This window comes from Oryzias melastigma, linkage group LG19, assembly GCF_002922805.2.
Source record: "Oryzias melastigma strain HK-1 linkage group LG19, ASM292280v2, whole genome shotgun sequence".
Lineage (NCBI taxonomy): Eukaryota > Metazoa > Chordata > Actinopteri > Beloniformes > Adrianichthyidae > Oryzias > Oryzias melastigma.
In genome coordinates, this window is record NC_050530.1 from 14197623 (window position 1) to 14214590 (window position 16968).

A 16968-nucleotide genomic window follows, 5' to 3' on the forward strand; every position below is an offset into this window, starting at 1 on the left:
TCCTCCCTTTTCTGAAATTGCTTGAATAAACAAAATATCTTAGCTTTTTTTTTTTTGAAAATGCTTACTATAATGATAGTGATAGTGTACCAGTGTCAACTGTCTTTCAGGTTAAATTATAGTTCTGTTACACATAAACACCAGAGTGAAGGGTTTGAAAAACAACTGACTCATAAGCACACTAACTTACACATACTTAAAGTCAATAATGTCAATAATATATTTTTTATATTGATGTGGAGACAGAGGATAAAACAAAGAAGTAACTCCTCATGTTGAACAATTTCACCATCCTGCCAAATCCATCCATTCAAAACTGTAACTGTCTCTAAATTGAGTTACATCTCAACACTAAATATTTGGTTAAACATGTAATTTATGCTCCAAAGCTTAAGGAATTAGACAAAACTAAAATCGGAGTATCTTTGCTTTGAGTACTTCCTCCAGTTACCCAGTCACCTGGAAGAGTGGAAGATGTGGATGGATAAACTGTATAAACACTATCTTTTCTTTTGTCTATAATAAATAAGAATGCACATCATAGGATTTTTAAGTTTTAATATCTATTTGTTTAATATATGTGGACTAAAACCAATGCAGCTATCCTGTTTTTAAGTCAACATAGACTTTTTGTCATCAGATTTATGCTGTTTACCATCACCGATGTCAGTACAGCTTTACCAAAACTGCAGGCTTTTGTCTGTCTTCAAAATATCAAAACACCTCCAGGATCCCAACTAGATTAAGTTTGTTGCAGTCCCTCAGATCAGCCTGCATTTGGTGTGATAGTCAACTGATTTTCTAATAATCAGCGGTAATCATTGTCCTGGCTGTAACCAGCAGTAGTTACTTATGCCTCTTTCATATCAACATCTGTCCAAACCACAGAGATATACATACCTATCATTGTGGATCCCTGGAACAAATGGTAGAAATAAAAACAAAAATATGTATGGATAAATACAAGCAATTGAAGCTAAGAGAGGGAACTAATTTTTCTTAATAATTGAACAAAAAGATGTATTATATTTCAAGGTTTGGCACAAACCTCGACTTTTGGGTCATGGTTTTCTTTCGGTTTGATATATACACAACACTGCAAAAATTACGGAAAACATTTTTTTTTAGTTTGCTAATAAATAAATAACAATAAGGAAAGCCTTTTTAGCTAACTTACTTAAAGTATGGTGTAATTTAATAAAACAAGAACTAATATATCCTTCTTAAGTTTAGCACAACACCTATTTAAGACTACCAAAATCAAGGTTGTGTCCAAATTCCTTCACTATGCACCACATAGTGCACAATATAGTGCGTTTGTCATTTTGTGGTGCTGACTGAATCTACAATTCCATGACTGACTGCACTAGAAATTTCCCAGAAGTGTGTATCAATTCTCACAAGATTGGCAAATATAAACCATGATGCATTACATTGTGAACAAATTTATTTTCATTGTTTTTTTTTTTAACTCACTTTTTTATTAGTTTTCTTTTCCATTTTTTGACACAAAAACAACACTGACACAATTGACACTGACATAACACACAAAAAAGTACTGGTTACAAAAAAAAATACCCTTCAGAGTTGTATCTTTAAATTGGCAAATGGTAAAATGCTTCGTAAAATGCTTGTATTGATTAGGCTTTTATTTATCAAAATCTGTAACGTTATATTTGCTATTATTTGCCATCGATAGTATCAATCTCAATTTGGTATTGGTATCGGAACGATACTGACCTTCAGATATCAATCTTTTTAGTCTTGTTGGAAACTATTGTTTCTGAAAAAAGGACCCAGCGAAGTCGCTGCCTCAGTCACCACTGCTTTTGGTTTGTTGATTGTTTTACATTCACTTTTTCAATTTTTATTTAATTTGAATGAATTTTAATTTTGATCAACTATTTTTCATTTAACTGAAAATATTGTCCTAATTCTGTTTTATGTTTATCAAGTAATTAAAAAAAGAAAAACTTATTTAAAAAAAAAAAAAAAAGGCAATTAAAAACAATTGAGATTTTAAGGTTAACGTCAGATCCACTGCATTTACATAAATATCAATATTGGTAATAATATCGGCAATATTGTTATCGATATCAGCGATGTTGACATGTATCGGTTCGGTATCAGATCAATACCCAAATGCTCAGTATCACCCAGCCTTAAGTCATGTGACTAAATTTGATGTATTTTTGGGGAAAAAATGTTTCAGTAATTTCAAATTATGCAACAGGTACATCGAGAACTGTCTCTTTTCATATAAATATTTATACCTGAACAACGTCAAGGTGTTGCAAACCCAGTTCCGCCCTCTACTGTTAAGTTATAGTTAGGTTTATAACATTTTTTCTCTAGTTTTTAAAGAAGGTTTTACTTTGCTGAATAATCGATATAAATATTAGACTGCGACTTTCCCAGTGTCCTGTCCATAGTTGTGTATTTTCCATTCATATCTATGCGCAGCTTGAGCCACAGGGATTTTGTTGTGTGCACTACCCCCAACGACCCGTGCGGTGATGGCGAGGAAACCCCGTTGACAAGACACTGCTTTTTCATGACGGTGAGTTCCCCTTTGAGTGTATTATAATTTTGTGATAAAAATTTCAAGGAAAAAGCACACACAAGCTCCTTCCTCCCTTCCTTCAGGGAGGGAAGAGAGTTTGAGCGGGGAGAAAAATCTATCCGAGACAGAACAGGGACAGTGAGAAAAATATATGAGTGGGAGAGGGAGAAGGAGGAGGAGGAGAAGGAGGGGGGGAGCAAATTAAAAGTTGCCAAATGGAGATATTGGGTTTCAAGAGGAGTGAGACAGGAGTAAAGGGTTTGCCTATTTGAGTCGTCTTTATGTTATGCTAATCGGGATAAATATTTATAGCTCGACGCGGTTCAGTCTTTTAGCCTTTTCGACGGAATGGAGTCTGCGTTTTCGAAATAGGCGTCGTCGACTCTGCGGCTAGCTAACCAAAGCAACAAGAATAGGCCGACGTTTAACTCCAAAATGTGGCGTCCAGCCTGGAGAGCGGTCCAACTGGGACGTGGACCGGCTCAAGCGTCCAAATTTAAAGCTTTCGGTTCGCCATGTCGATACAAATGTGACGTTTTTCGTGTTGGCAGATGAGCCTCAACGAGGACAAATGAAAGCCTCCCCAACAGAGGAAGGACGAGCACGTCAGCGGCGACGGGCGTTTTGTGCTGCTTCAGTGCGATTACCATTCTGGCGAATGCGTCTATTTTTGGAAATTAAACTTGCTAGCTACAAACTCTAGCGGTCTTTGAACGAGTTGTGGTGTCCTGCAGCCGAAGGGTGTTTTTCATCGTCACAAAATGGAAGCTAATGCGAATTTTTGAGACCGTGACGGAGATCATAAAACTGGGGAAACGTGTTTAAATGCGTCGCGTTAACCTTATATTTGTTTTAAGTATATCGTCAAAGCTGGAGAAGAAAGCACGTTAGTCATATTTGTAGTTCCCTTTTCTGTCACAATTGACCCCCTTACTGGCTTTATTTTAATGCAGCGAGCTGAATAAGTCGAGTATTAACGTAGTTACTACAGCAAGTCGGCGTCTTTTTCGAAATTATTTCGCAAAAACGATTAAGAAAATAAAGTTACTCGCATTTGTTTGCTAGTTTATGCTAGAAAGGCCGCCTGGGTTGCTTTAAAAATTTAACAGTTCTTTAATCGACGCTTTTATTTTGGCGACAGTTCATAAACATTAGATTTTAATGATTTTTAAAATTTTAAATATATATTTTTTAGTTTTTCCCTCTATCGTCTAGTCTCAAAGTAGTCGATGGAAATGTTTTTCAGTGCAACACCCCCACTGCTCTTTGTTCTCCTCGTTCAAAGATGGCGGCTGTCCATGGCTCAGCAGCAAAAGCAGCCCATGGCGTGGTAACAGCCATTTTGTAGCACTGCAGTTGTTTCACACGCAAATCACTCCAAGAACAAATTATCTGGAGCTCCTCTTTACTCCAGTTTACAAATATCAAAAATGTGTTAGTTTTTATTGTCAGGCAAATGCCCAACTCCTTAAAAAGGCAGCTTTTAAAATATTCAAGAAACAAATATCCCAACCATCTTTTATGTGTAAGTATAGCTCCATAGTTGGAGCATAAAGCCTTTAAATGTAGCAAAAAGCTACAAGAGTAAAGGGGAATTATTTGCCCATTTTCACTCTACATATAAACACAACTTTGTGTGGGACAGACAAGGCTACTGAGAGGGAAGTTAGTGTGCAGCAGTTGTAGGAGGGGTTGAAGACCGCCCTGTCCTTTACTTGTGTACCGAATAACAAATGTTGCTCTCCACACCCCTTCCTTCACCCACTCACCTTTCTGTGTCACACACAACTCTCCTAGTTTGTACTAAACACAGCTTCTCACCCTGCAGGCCTGCCTGTCACAGAGAGGCTGTTAAATGACTGAATCCATGCTTCCTTTTTCTGGAAATCTGTGAGTTAGATGTCACACAGACACAAACAAGTACATACTAAAAACCCAGAGCCCAAACTTAGTGTAAAAAGTTGAATAACTCATACTTCCTGTTACATGAAGCCTGCATATTCACCTACGTAAAGCTGAATACCTTCCACATCTATCATCCCTGCGTCTTTCAGGTGTCATGGATGATGACGATGATCGCCGTCTTCTGGATATTTTAGGGTAAAATAAATTACCTGTAATTACCTTTTTTCCCCACACCACAGTTCTCTGAATCACTGCCTTAAATGTGCTGACGAACACTGTCTTCATGACCATGTTGGATGATGAGTATTTGAAAGTTATTCAAATGTAGGATTCTGTCTTTCAAATTTAAGTCAAATGATGTATAATGCCAAGCTATAATTTAAGTTTAGACACTTTTAAAGCTACTTCAAGTGTTAATAAGTTTTATTCCTTTGATTGGCTCCTAAAACTCTTCTTGTTTTACAGAGATGTTGATGCACTTAATGATTACCTCCATGGTGACAACAGCAAGACTGTGAGTGGTTTTGACTGCACATCAACAAAGTTTACCAAACATGTTTTTTCGTCAAATGTGCACTTACTTGAAGGTTTAATGACTGGTGCTTATTTTCAGATTGAAGAGGATGACGTGACAAATGCAGCTTATGGATCAGATGGGTCGTTCTTTGCTAACGACACAGTGAGTTCAGCTTGATCTTACCAAACGTTGGCACACTGGTTTAGAATATTGATTTTGTTGACCCTTAAAGAACGTATCTAAACATCCTTAGTTGTTATTAAATATATAGCTAATTTTTTGCTAAATAATGAGTTTTCTTTGTGTCCACAGCTTTAATTACTTGTGGTGTACCTCAGGGATCTAATCTTGTGCCCCTTGTATTTAAATTTTTATTGCTTCATTTAAAATTTTCAGAGTACTTCATTCCAAATATGCCTATATACAAATGTATAAGAATATAACACAAGAACATGAGCTTCCTGTGCAGTATAGTTTAGCATAGACATGTCTTCTTTGTCCTTCAGGCTGGCTCTAAGGATGGCTCCTCTTCAATGGGCGACTTTGGCGAAGACTCTGGTGAGGCAGGCCTCCAGCTCTCCGGCAATCTTTCCTTTATTGAAGACGAACTGGAGACTGGGAACTCTCTTGATGGGGTTGATCTTGAGGGAGAGGACCAACCCTTCGACATTCTCCAGAAGTCTCTTTTGGAGGCGGACATCACAGAGCAGACGCTGGCCCAGGAGGCCTTGCTGGATGCTCAGCCCGCTCCCACTCTTGTGCAAGCTCCCATTTCCTTTCCCTCCCAGCTGGTCTCGGGGAATTATGGAGGTGGGGTGGGCGTTGTCACAACAGCTACTGCTGCGTTTCCAGCAGGGCAGGTACTACAAGGAGTGTCCCCACTGCCCAACGGATCTACTCAGCATATACAGGTGCTGGGCTCGTTTGGAACGGGTGGTGGCGTGATGACACTGAACAGCATGGAAAGAACTCCACAGATTGTGTTAAGGCCAGGAGTACCTGTAGCCTCAACAGCGACTGTGACAGGGGGTCAGGTGTTTGCCCCTACGCAGGGGCAGCCAAATCAAGTTGGTTTACCAGTCAAAAATATTCCTCTTCAGAACATCATTATTCAGAGAGGGCCTGGAGGAACCCAGACTGTTGTCAGGCCAATTCAGCCTAAACCGACTCAAGCAGGGGCTCAGACGGTCTACAGCCTTGGCCTTCAGCCGGCGCCCACAACTGTGGCTAATGTAAACACTAACAGTGCTGCTGGGGTACAGTATGCCACCAATGGTCCCATTGTGGTGCAGCAGCAACTGGAACAGCAACAGGTTGCTCAGACAAACCTAACGTCTGGGCAGTTTTTGGTACCCAGTTCACTGCCGCTCCCTCAGTCCAGCAGCATCCAAAACGGCCCAGTCGACCCCAACAACCAGAACACAGTCCAGATTGTGTCAGCTCACAACTTTAGCGCACCAGGAGCTCCTCTCATTCTCAATAAGGCAGTTGTTAGTGCAAGTCCGATTGGAGGGAATGTTACTCAGACTTGGACCGGAGTTTCTTGTGCCAGCTCCACCCCTGTGCAGACGTCGTGCACGCCTGGGCGGCTCACATTGGTTGGTCCGGCCACAGCGGGGATCGGTGGTCATGGCCAAGCCACCGGTTGTGCTGTCCAGCGCCTTCTAGTGACTCAAACTCAGAACTGCACTTCTTTGTCCCCTTTACCTGGTAACGTAACACAGGAACAAGACTACAGACAGGTTAGCGATCAGTTGATGATTCTCTTTGTTGCCAATAAACTTCTGCCTGACTAACATGACTTTATTTCTCAGAACTCTTCATCAACTCTATTAAAACAGACACAACTCAGCAATATCCATGGTAACCAAAATTCTGAGGTACGTTATTTTTAATTTACTTAATTTCATGAAAAAATGAAAAGTTGGTCATAGATTTGGCTTGAACACTTTTCATTCATAGATATATGCACAGAAGAGGACTGTTCCACCATCTACAAGGGGGGAAATGTGAGTTGCTTTTATTTTATTCTTTTTGTTTGGCCTAAAAACTTTATCCAGTTCAGATTCAGACTGTTTGTCCTCCTCTTCTTTTACTATTCAAAGACTCCTACAGCAGTTGAGGAAAGATCACATTGGTGTCCAGAACCCCGAGCGGCGCAAGTTCACCTCGATTGACGACGCTCTGCTCAGACTCCTCTCCTACCATGTTCTCCAGGGGGCCCCGCCCAGCCAGGATGAGTTCACACAAGGTGCAGACTTGGAGCCTGACTTTACAGGGAAGCAGATTCCCTAAAAAATGCTTTGACTGAATAACTGTTTTGCTTCTGAATATTTCCAGTGGATGAGGAGTTTGAAGCTGTTGCATCTCAGGTACTGAAGAGGACCCAGGCCATGGTCAACAAATACAGGCGACTACTAATGGTAGAAGCAGAGGTGAGGGTTTGAAATCTGGATTTTTTTATGGTACTCCAAATATGTTCAACCAAATGTAACATATTTGTGATATAAATGTCTCTTTTGCTTCAGAATATTCAGTCACATAGACTAATTCATTGTTCACAGAGGAGTTAATTTTACTTTAATATCCCATTTTGATCATCTTTTGATCTAATATAAAAGTGTTCTAAGTGGTCTTGTAATAATGATTATGCCATTTTTACCCAAAATTGAAGAACTTGTGTGTTTTTTTTAAACATAGTTTCTAGTTTCAGTAATTTATTAGAAATTTGCCTTTGAGTTGTAGGTGGGACTATTGGTGCGGAAGTAAGCTTCCACTGATATCCCATCATCCCTTTGTTTACACTCTTTCCTGCTAGCTTAAAGTCCCTTACGACCTTAAGCTAACAATAGCGGTGCAACAAAAATGGCTAGCAATATTGGAGCTATCCAGTTTGGAGCCAGATTCCAGTTTGGACAAGGAAAAATGAGACATACACAGATCTTTTTGTCTACAAATGGATGCATCAGAATGGAGCGGGGGGGTTTGTGTGCTGTTAATTGTAGCATCTATGTCACAACTACAAGCTTTTTCAAACTGCATTTTTTGTCTGCTCCTGATTTCCAACAATTTGAATTAAGACATTCTCAGAAATGCAATTTAAAGTTTAATTTTCTTTAAATATGTCCTATATTATCAGAAAAATGCCACAAGAAGATGTTAAAAACACCAAAAAACAGGATTTTTATGGTAGAGGGTCTTTAAATCCACAGTTTTTATTGAGAGTTGAAACATTTGCTTTTTTGTGACAAAGTTTGATGCAAGTTATGGAGGGTTACCTTTAAGTTTAAATTTTTATTTTAAAATCTGGTTATAGGTTGAACATTATGACCGCTGTGTGTTGTTCAGGAAGCTTTAGTGTCCTATTTCTGTCCACTTGTGGCTTTTTTTCTTAGTCCTATTGTGGAAATTGGAGCTCTATATTTTGGTGGCTGATTTACTTTTTTCCTTTATTCCTACATTTTTTACACTATTTCTTAATTTCCTTAAATGCATTTGATGATTTTGACTTTTTGCCTCATTTCATTAAACTTAAATATAATTTCTCAAAATCGTGCACACGTGAACATGTGAAGAGAAGTAACAAAAAAGGAAAGTGTCTAAATATTCATTTTTTGTTGGGAGACTATCAAACATTTGTTTAATAATTGAACTTTTCTTGCAGAATTCCAGTCCATCATCAGAAATAGTGATGATCGACAGGACCTTCAACCAAGAGGAGCGCAGCAACCTGTCACAAGACAAGCGCACAGTGCTCGTGGATCCAGGTACGAGAGGGAATGCAAAGGCAGCAAATCTGAATTGATATTTTTGAGATTTTTAGATCTCATTGTTCTGTCGGCTCCTAGATTCCTTCTTGGAAGAATTCTGCTGTGGGACGAAATCCAAACTTTTCAAGGACCCCTCTCCCTCTACGCCAGCAAACAGCTGTAACTGGGATCAGTCAGACCGAGGCTCAGTGGAGCCCTCGTACAGGACAGACGCTCAGTCTGGGTTTGGAGACCCGGGAGGGGGTGGAGATGGAGCACCAGGCTCAACCCAAAGACTCCACTCCCCATTAGAAAGCAGGAGGATGTTGGACCTGAAAAGATCCCAGCAGGACTTTGGGTCCGCCAGCAACCGCCCCATCACTGCAAACAGTCACCACCACGGTAAAGTATCCCACTCGACTCCAGCAGGAGGACAGACTCACTACCAGCTGCCGCAGAAGCTGTCCCCCCACCCCGCACAGTCGCAGTACTCGCCGCAGCCGGCCTCGCCGCCTCACCCGGAAACCGACTCTGCTCTGGAGGCAGCAGTCAACAGCATCCTGGAATGTTAAGACCTTCACATCTGATGATTTCTGTTCTGGTCGAACTCCTGTATGAAGGCAGGGGTTGTCCCCCCACACCCCCCCAGCCCTGCCATGGTTTTGATAAGCAGCCATGTAGCACCTGCGTTTTGAAGGTTTCTGAGGCATTTTGTCCAAGTGGGTGAACCCTCAAGGTCAACACAGACACTTACCTATAAAGATCCGGGAATGTGTGCAATGCAGTGCATTAATAAATGTTGTTTTTTTATTTTAAAGCAGTAGATTCTGCAAAAGTTCTGTATGCAAGTGTTCCTCCCTTCACGCACCGTCAGGGTGCGTCCGTCTGTCTCTGCCAGATGATGAGGGGGGGCTCTGTGCCTAATAAGTGTTTACATGCTGAAGCTCTGTTCAGAAAGTCCCACACACTCGTTTCCCTCCTGCATCACTCGCGTTTAGTAAGTAGATCCGTGGGGCGGAGGTGCAGGATTCATTTCCAAGTTCACGAATTTGCACTAAGGAGAGCGCCGCTTCAGGAGCGCCAGGCCTTTGGTGGGAGGGGCATCACAGAATGTGAACCACAACCTTTCAGAACTCCTCTGCTTTTTTTTTTTTCTTGTGTTGCAGCATTTTTCTTTTGTACTTCGGCGTGAAAAACAGACAAATCTGTGGCGTTTCTCTTCTCACTTCCTTTATGAGTGCACGGTTAAATCCTCAGATTGAGGAAAAATAATAAAATTAATATTTTTTATTTCAATTTTTTTTTTTTTTAAGAAATGACAAAAGTCATTTGGTTTGTGGTGATGCGTTGCAGTACCTTCATCCGCTCACATGACCCCAGAGGGTTACCGATTGTACATACGTCTGCCTTCTGCATACTTTTATGCATTTTTCGTCTGCTTATCTATGCGTTATAGATCTATAATTGGGTTCCGTAGTTTGTCACGTTACACAGATTGTTCCTTAACTGGTATTTTTCCTTTTGGAGTCGAAACATTTCTCACTTTTTTTCTTCACAGCAGCGAAAAACCAAAATGTTCAAAAGAAAGTGCAGTTTAATCCAGATAAACCTCAAAAATTCAAAAAAAGATTTCTGTGTGAAAGTTTGATGTGGTTTAAAAGAAAAAAATCATATCTGAACATATCTATCACAAATCTGCACTATGATAAAATCAAGATTATTCCTCACGTGACCGAAGGTTAGCTTTAATCTATTAAACCAACCCGAGGTTGAGTCTGGACGCTTTCTTGTTTCTGTTTGTAGACTGAACGCCTTTGAAAGTCCTTTTTTTGTTTACTTTTATTTTGAAAGTGCCAGTGGCCGCCACAGCCCGCCTGTATCTCGCCTCGAACGCGGTTGAACACCCAGAGCGGCCAGTATCCGCAGAGGCTCTCTGCTTTAAACGTCAAACACTTTCGGGTCAGCTGGTATTCCGCACCTTCGGTCGCCCGCTGCAAGTTGTCGTGCCTCGGTAGCACTTAGCCGTACGCTTGTCTGACACCGTTTGGACGCATATCTCGGCCTCCAGGTTCTGTAGGAACACGCCGTGCTTTCTCTTTTTTTTTTCCTGTTTGTGCTGCAGATGTTTGTTTTCTGCACCCATTTCCACTGTTGTTTATTGTTTGTGAAGTTTATTGTTTTGCATAAAAAATGAAAAGTTACACACAAAATATTTATAATTTTTGTATTGACTAAAAAAAGAAAAAAAAATGTTGTTTAAGGAAAACTTAGGAAAAAGGAAATTATTTTTTATTGTGTTGGCTGAATGGCGATGCCAAGAAAATAGTTTGAAAAAAATGTCATTCTGTCATTTGCTGATGTGTTCACTACAAAGGCGAGAACAGTCGACAATAAAAGTCATTTTAAATATAAAAGGGGAAAATCCATTTCTGATCTGAACTTTTTTTGTCTTTCATTAAGTAAATGATCACAATTTTGACACAGATTGATGGAAACACTGTAGTGATTAAAAACGTCTTTTTTCACAGATACTGATGCTGTAAAACAGCAGCTAAAGTTTAATTCTATCAGTCAGGATGTCAGAACCAAAGGAGAGCTCTGATGGAAGCTGGACTTCATGTGAAATTCCTGTAAGACAGCCCAACAGTGACCTCTAGTGGACAATAGTAATACTTTTTTACTGGCCACTTTCTAGCATGTTAAATCATTGATTTTTTTACAATAAATTAACTAAACTCATGGAGACATTTTTAAGGTTAAAGGTCAACATTCACACAGTAGAGTACCTGAATTGTTGCACATTTATAGTTTAACCCCAGATAACCCAAGAACAATTGCTTTCTACATTTTTTAAAGTTATTTTGACCTTTTTCTTTTAGGTTTGTTTGTTTTGGATAGCAGCAATGCCCTAAAAAAACAAAACAAAAAAAAAACAGGCCAAATTTATTGAATCTACTTCACTATATCCCCTAATTCTTCCATTGAACTCAGGTGTACAGGCTGCTTTATCCTGGTGGATTGTTCCCAGAGGTCACAGGGGATGCATATATTGAGCTACAATAATCAGCTTTGACTTTTAAACAATCTACATATCAGAGGTAAAAAAAAAAAAATGTTTAGGGGACTTAAACTCCATACCATTATACCACCACCCCCTGCCTGACCTGTCTCTTTCATTGCATATTATTATTCCTGTTTTTTTTTTTTACTTATGAAAACAGAAAATCATTTTAAAATCCTTGACTAAATGTGATTTAATGTTGACTGGCATGTACAGACAGCTGCAGGCTGATCTGCTGCAGTCATCCGCAACCTGCTACAAACTCTGTTCTTTTTTACGGAAATTTTCTGGATTATTTTTATTCCTAAAAAGTGTTTTTATTCATTTACGATTACAGCATCTCTGCTTACTTCTTTTGTAATTTTCCTCTGAAATCAAACAATCCTCACAAATGCAGCTCAATTCTTTTTTTTTCTCTCGTTTTGACTCCAAAATTGCTGAAAAACGTCTATATTAATACTTAAAACTGCACTATATTATAAAAATGAGGCCAAACTATCATTTTTAAACTTCAAATATAAGTTTATTTATCAAACTGATTGTTTACAAGTTACATAAATAATGCTTTTTCTAAATATAAATACATGCCAAAGAAAAATCCATAAACATAACTTCACAGCATGTTGAATGGATGTCAAACATCTCCTTCAGTGGTATTTCCTCCATCGACTGAGTTCTGGAAGAAGAAAACACACCTTTGTGAAGAAAACTGCTATTCGCTTCTTTATAATAAGTACAGAAAGTTCTGCTCGCACTGACTTGTGTGAGGGTAGCTCCAGATGTAGCTGAGAACACAGTATCCCACCAGCAACATGCCTACGCCAGCTACTCCACCCTTCTTCACGTCAATGTATTTGCCGTAGTACCACTGCCAGCCTTTACAGAGAACACATTTTAGCACTACAGCTATTAAAAAATCCTATTAAAAATCTATTAAAAATCCTTCAATACAAAAGGGATTTTGTAAAAAAAATAGCTTGAAAACCAAATTTTTGAGAGGATTAGATTAAAAATTAAACTGGAAGCAGCATTGTATGAACGGCAGGGGCTACCCACCCCCACCCTTATGACACACCCCCTCACTCTACCCATCCCCCGCTGTCACCAAACTCAGAGCTGATGTGACCAAATCATAAAAAACACTTTTTTTTTTCAAAATTGTAGTTTTTCTTTTAGTTTTATCTTCATAGCAACCATTATATTTTTTGGTTGGCTGGTGGTGACAAACAGTTCTATGCAATTTTTATAGGAATCTGCAAAAGTACATTTTTGAATTTGCATGACAACGGAGGTTTTTTCTTAACCATGCCCACATTCCTAATATGTTGAAGTCGTATGTTACATTGTTTCGTTCAGCTCGAGCCAGGAATTCACGCATCAAATGTTCACAACATTCTGGTAAAAATATGCCAGAAACAGGGAAACATCATTTTTGGTCAAAATCTACTAACATTTTTTCCCAAGCAGCTTCTCAATAATGCTCAAGGAGGTCTGAGATAATAGATTAAAAAACCTCTTTTCCGGGTCAAACGTCAACAAAACTTTGGTTGAGGTTGTAGACTTAACCTTGTGGCGCGTTTGTAAAATTCTGCAAAAACTTTTCTTTTCCCATATTGTGCAAAACTGTGAAAATCGCCAAATTACACACTTTGCCACAAAATGGCCGCCAAGCCGTAGGTCCTGTGGCCATCCCATAACTTCAAAACTTCCTTCGGATATTCTCGACGTCCGTTTTGGTTTTGTTACTTATTTTTTGAGCCCCATGAAAGGTTTTGACCCCATTTTTTTTGACGATTTCTCATTTTTACCAGGTACTAGCGTGCACTTCTTGGTGAGTTTTTGAGTATGAGTGAGGCAAAAGTTTCTCGTAAAGGCAGGATAAGAAAGAAGAATTTGTAAACAAGAACTCAATTATTCAATTGAACAAAGATGGACATTAAAAATAGTTGAACTCTGACCTTTTTGCACCATGTCTATGACACCTCTCGGGTGAGTGGGTGTTCTGCTGGCCAGCCACTCGGGCAGTTCTCGGAGTCTCACCTGTCCAAGCGTCCTCTGAGTCACGGCTCCTGCAGTTCAGAAGCAACAGCTACTAAACCTAGTCTTCCTGAACGTCACAAAAAACAAAAATCACTGACCCTCCGTTAGCTTCTCAGCTGCTTCTTCCTTCCAGACTTTCAGCTGCAACTCCTCCACCCTCCCACACACAGACCGTGCTGCAGGGGGGTAAAGAAGAGGGCTGGAAAAGGGGTGAAGAGTCGGGGAAGTCGAGAGCAGGTCTGGTAGGTGATGGACCCTCTGAGCCTCGTTCAAGCTGGATATCAGTAGAGAGGGCGGAGCTTGCTGCGTAGCGAGGAAGGTGTGTAACTGCTGAGGAGTCTCTTTCAGAGCCGTTTGTTTGGACTCTGTTAGACCCAAGTTGAGCGGCTTGACTCTCGTCAAGCTCTCGACATCTTCCTGATTCTGCAGATTGAGAAGTCTTTTGTCGCTCCTTTGATTATCAACATCATCAGTGTTGCTCAAAATCTTGCTGAGCTCCCGGCGGGAATTACCTCTGCCTAATGTGGCTTTCACGTCCTGCAGGGTAACTTTCACCTGGTGACCTTTTCTTGGTTTCAGGAGCATCTCGCTCACATCCTCCATTTCCCCATCACCGTCCATCCAGAACTTGTCTCTTGCTTTGCTTTCCACGCGGTTTCCCTTCATATATACGTTCGGAATGTCAGCTTTGTGCGCCGCAGACTTCTTCTTTTTGGAGACACTTTTAGGTTTACGCTCCGCAGACTCCAGTGCAACACTCACACCTTTCATTGAGTCTTCAGCTTTGATACTTTTGGTCTTTGTGGCGACACTCGACTTTTTGGAGGGAGATTTAGTTTCTTCTTGTAATCCCTTTGTAAAATGCTCCACCTTTGCAGCTTCTATTAACTCTCTCAGACTCTTCTTCTTGGGCTTTGAGGCTGTGGAAGATTGAGGTGGAGCTGAGGACTTGATGTGATCAACTGGTTTCTTCATTTGAGGTGGAGATGAACTCAAAGATACTTGTGAGGATGAAGAGAACACATCAGCTGAGGAGACTTCTTTAACCTTCTCTGACTGCAGATGTGTGGCCACTGATGGCGTCTGCGTCGGCGTTCTGCCCTTTGGAGTGGATCTGGACAGAGCTGAGGCCAGCCGAGAGTCTGACGCCGGATTTTCTGTGACATCCTGGTTGGCTGGAGGTGTTTTCAAAGGTTTCGATGCCTTGCAGTGAGGCAGGTGACTCTTTAGCCTTTTGTATGATTTACCACAGAACGGACACACTTCTGTAAAAACAGAAGAAGAAAAACAAACACAAATAAAGTAACAAACAAATATGATAATTCTTCAAGTGATTCATTAAACACATCCATGATATTTATTTGTACAAAGAATCTTGTGGAGATTTCAAATCTTTCTATGTCAGAAGGTGCATAAACTAAATAAGAAAACAAAATTCTGAAACTCTTGCACAAGTTTCTCCTTAAAGTTTTTTTCTGTTTGTTTACTAAGAAAGTAAATACAAAACAAGATTACTTTTTAGCAAAAAGTTTTTTTTTAATATCCATGTTAAACTGTAGCCAGCTGAAAGTAAAATATTTGTTTACTTTTTATTTATATTTATTGACAACACTGAAGACTCTCTCTCTCTCTCTATATATAATATTTGCTAAAGAATAAAGTAGAAACATGTTCGTATATAAATAAAATACTTGAATTACCATTATTGCTGCAATAAACATTCTCATTTGAAGAGTTAATCTTCTATTTTAAACATATTACGTATCAAATGTTAAATAATTTACTATTTCTTTCCCTTTTTAAATTCAAAACAAGCTTTATTGGCTACATTTATTTAACGTGACAAATAAAGTTATATTGAAGTTGATCACCTACCGGAGTTCATGTTTTATAACGTTCAAACGACAGTTCCGGAAACGACATCTTCTGAACTTGTCAGACAAGAATGAGCAGCAACTTCAAGTTACTAAATGTGTCATTAACGTCCACATTTTTGCTTTTTTTCACTTGTTGCGTTACTTTAGTCAGTTAAATATTTTCGTACGAGGTTAAGAAGATCATAACAGCAAACATGAGGAGAGAAGGACCCCTTTAGGTAGCGCGTGATAAGCCTGACTATAATTACCAGATAAATTAAAACAAAAAGTTACGACTGTATAGACATATGTTGGGAAGAGATTAAATGTTTTTAATCATGTCAAGTACTTTTTGTTTGCTTGTTTTGTTTTTATAAATTAATTCAAATGTTCTCTCCCCACAGCAAAGGTGTTTCGGACGCGGTTTGAGCATGCTCAGTGGGTGTGGTCCGATGAGATTATTCACTTCTGCCCACTTCCGTTTCGGTGTAAATCCCCACATTTACCAACAAACACGCTCCGGGTGACTCAAGGAAACGCTGAAACCGCATTAAAAACGCATCCGTTCAGTTTTCTAACATTTTATGTGTATTTGAACGATGAATGCAAATGTTTAAAAGTCAGTGCTTAAAGAAAACTAAAGTATAATTTTAATTTTAAATAAATGTGGGTCAAATGATCATAAAGATTATCCTTTTTATGTAGTCACTTTATTAAAATGTCAACCAATCAAGCATAATTTGCATTTAGTCAATGTGCCAGAAATAGGCATGCCCCCCTCAAAAAAGATAAAAGATTTTTGAGGCTTTGCTAAAAATTATAAACATCTTAAAATGTACAACAAAAGGTGGCATTAAATTGTTAGAAAAGTGTATTTTATTGAGGATTAGAAGTGTGAATTTAAAAAAAAGGTGATGAAAAATGACACAAAATACCATCTACATCAAAAGCCATCTTCATTGAAAAAAAAGTGATTGGAAAAAGATCAAAAAAAGAAAAAAAAAACCTTTTCTACAACAATTTACATATAGGAAGTCAAACCTGAGAAGTATTTACATTACATAGCAACAGATTACAGTATTTACAGTCAGGAATTAAGGCAAAAAAAAAAAAAACACACAAAAAAAAAAACCTGCACATGCAGACTGTTGACGCCAACAGTCTGGACGAAAGCATGAGCTGGAAATAGAATTTTAGCAGTGCCTAAATTTTTTCTCAAACCAAAATTGTCCCCAAACAAGAAAAATAATTCTACCAGAATTTTTTAACTCCAGTAA

General features: G+C 39.2%; 2 protein-coding genes across 6 annotated transcripts; one reads left to right on the forward strand and one right to left on the reverse strand.

Annotated features, from left to right (window-relative positions):
• Positions 1-2205: 2205 nt before the first annotated feature.
• On the forward strand, positions 2206-11160 carry bicral (BRD4 interacting chromatin remodeling complex associated protein like). Of its 5 annotated transcripts, none has more exons than XM_024284523.2 (12): positions 2206-2560; positions 4392-4453; positions 4618-4663; positions 4934-4982; positions 5082-5147; positions 5492-6727; positions 6800-6865; positions 6948-6994; positions 7091-7236; positions 7326-7420; positions 8650-8752; positions 8834-11160. In XM_024284523.2, the coding sequence occupies exons 3-12, from the start codon at positions 4623-4625 to the stop codon at positions 9304-9306; spliced, it is 2322 nt and encodes a 773-aa protein (XP_024140291.1). In that variant the 5' UTR covers positions 2206-2560; positions 4392-4453; positions 4618-4622; the 3' UTR covers positions 9307-11160. The 5 variants fall into 5 exon arrangements, with proteins under 5 accessions (XP_024140291.1, XP_024140294.1, XP_024140293.1 ...); XM_024284525.2 differs by lacking the exon at positions 2206-2560 and adding an exon at positions 2609-3893; XM_024284522.2 differs by lacking the exon at positions 2206-2560 and adding an exon at positions 2610-4088.
• A 1136-nt stretch (positions 11161-12296) lies between these two features.
• si:dkey-21c1.4 lies at positions 12297-16476 on the reverse strand. The gene is made up of 5 exons (XM_024284532.2): positions 15711-16476; positions 13934-15100; positions 13754-13864; positions 12555-12671; positions 12297-12471 (listed from the first exon to the last, which is right to left on the reverse strand). Exons 1-5 carry the CDS (start codon positions 15718-15720, stop codon positions 12443-12445), a joined length of 1434 nt encoding a protein of 477 aa, XP_024140300.1. The 5' UTR covers positions 15721-16476; the 3' UTR covers positions 12297-12442.
• Between the last annotated feature and the right edge of the window lie 492 nt (positions 16477-16968).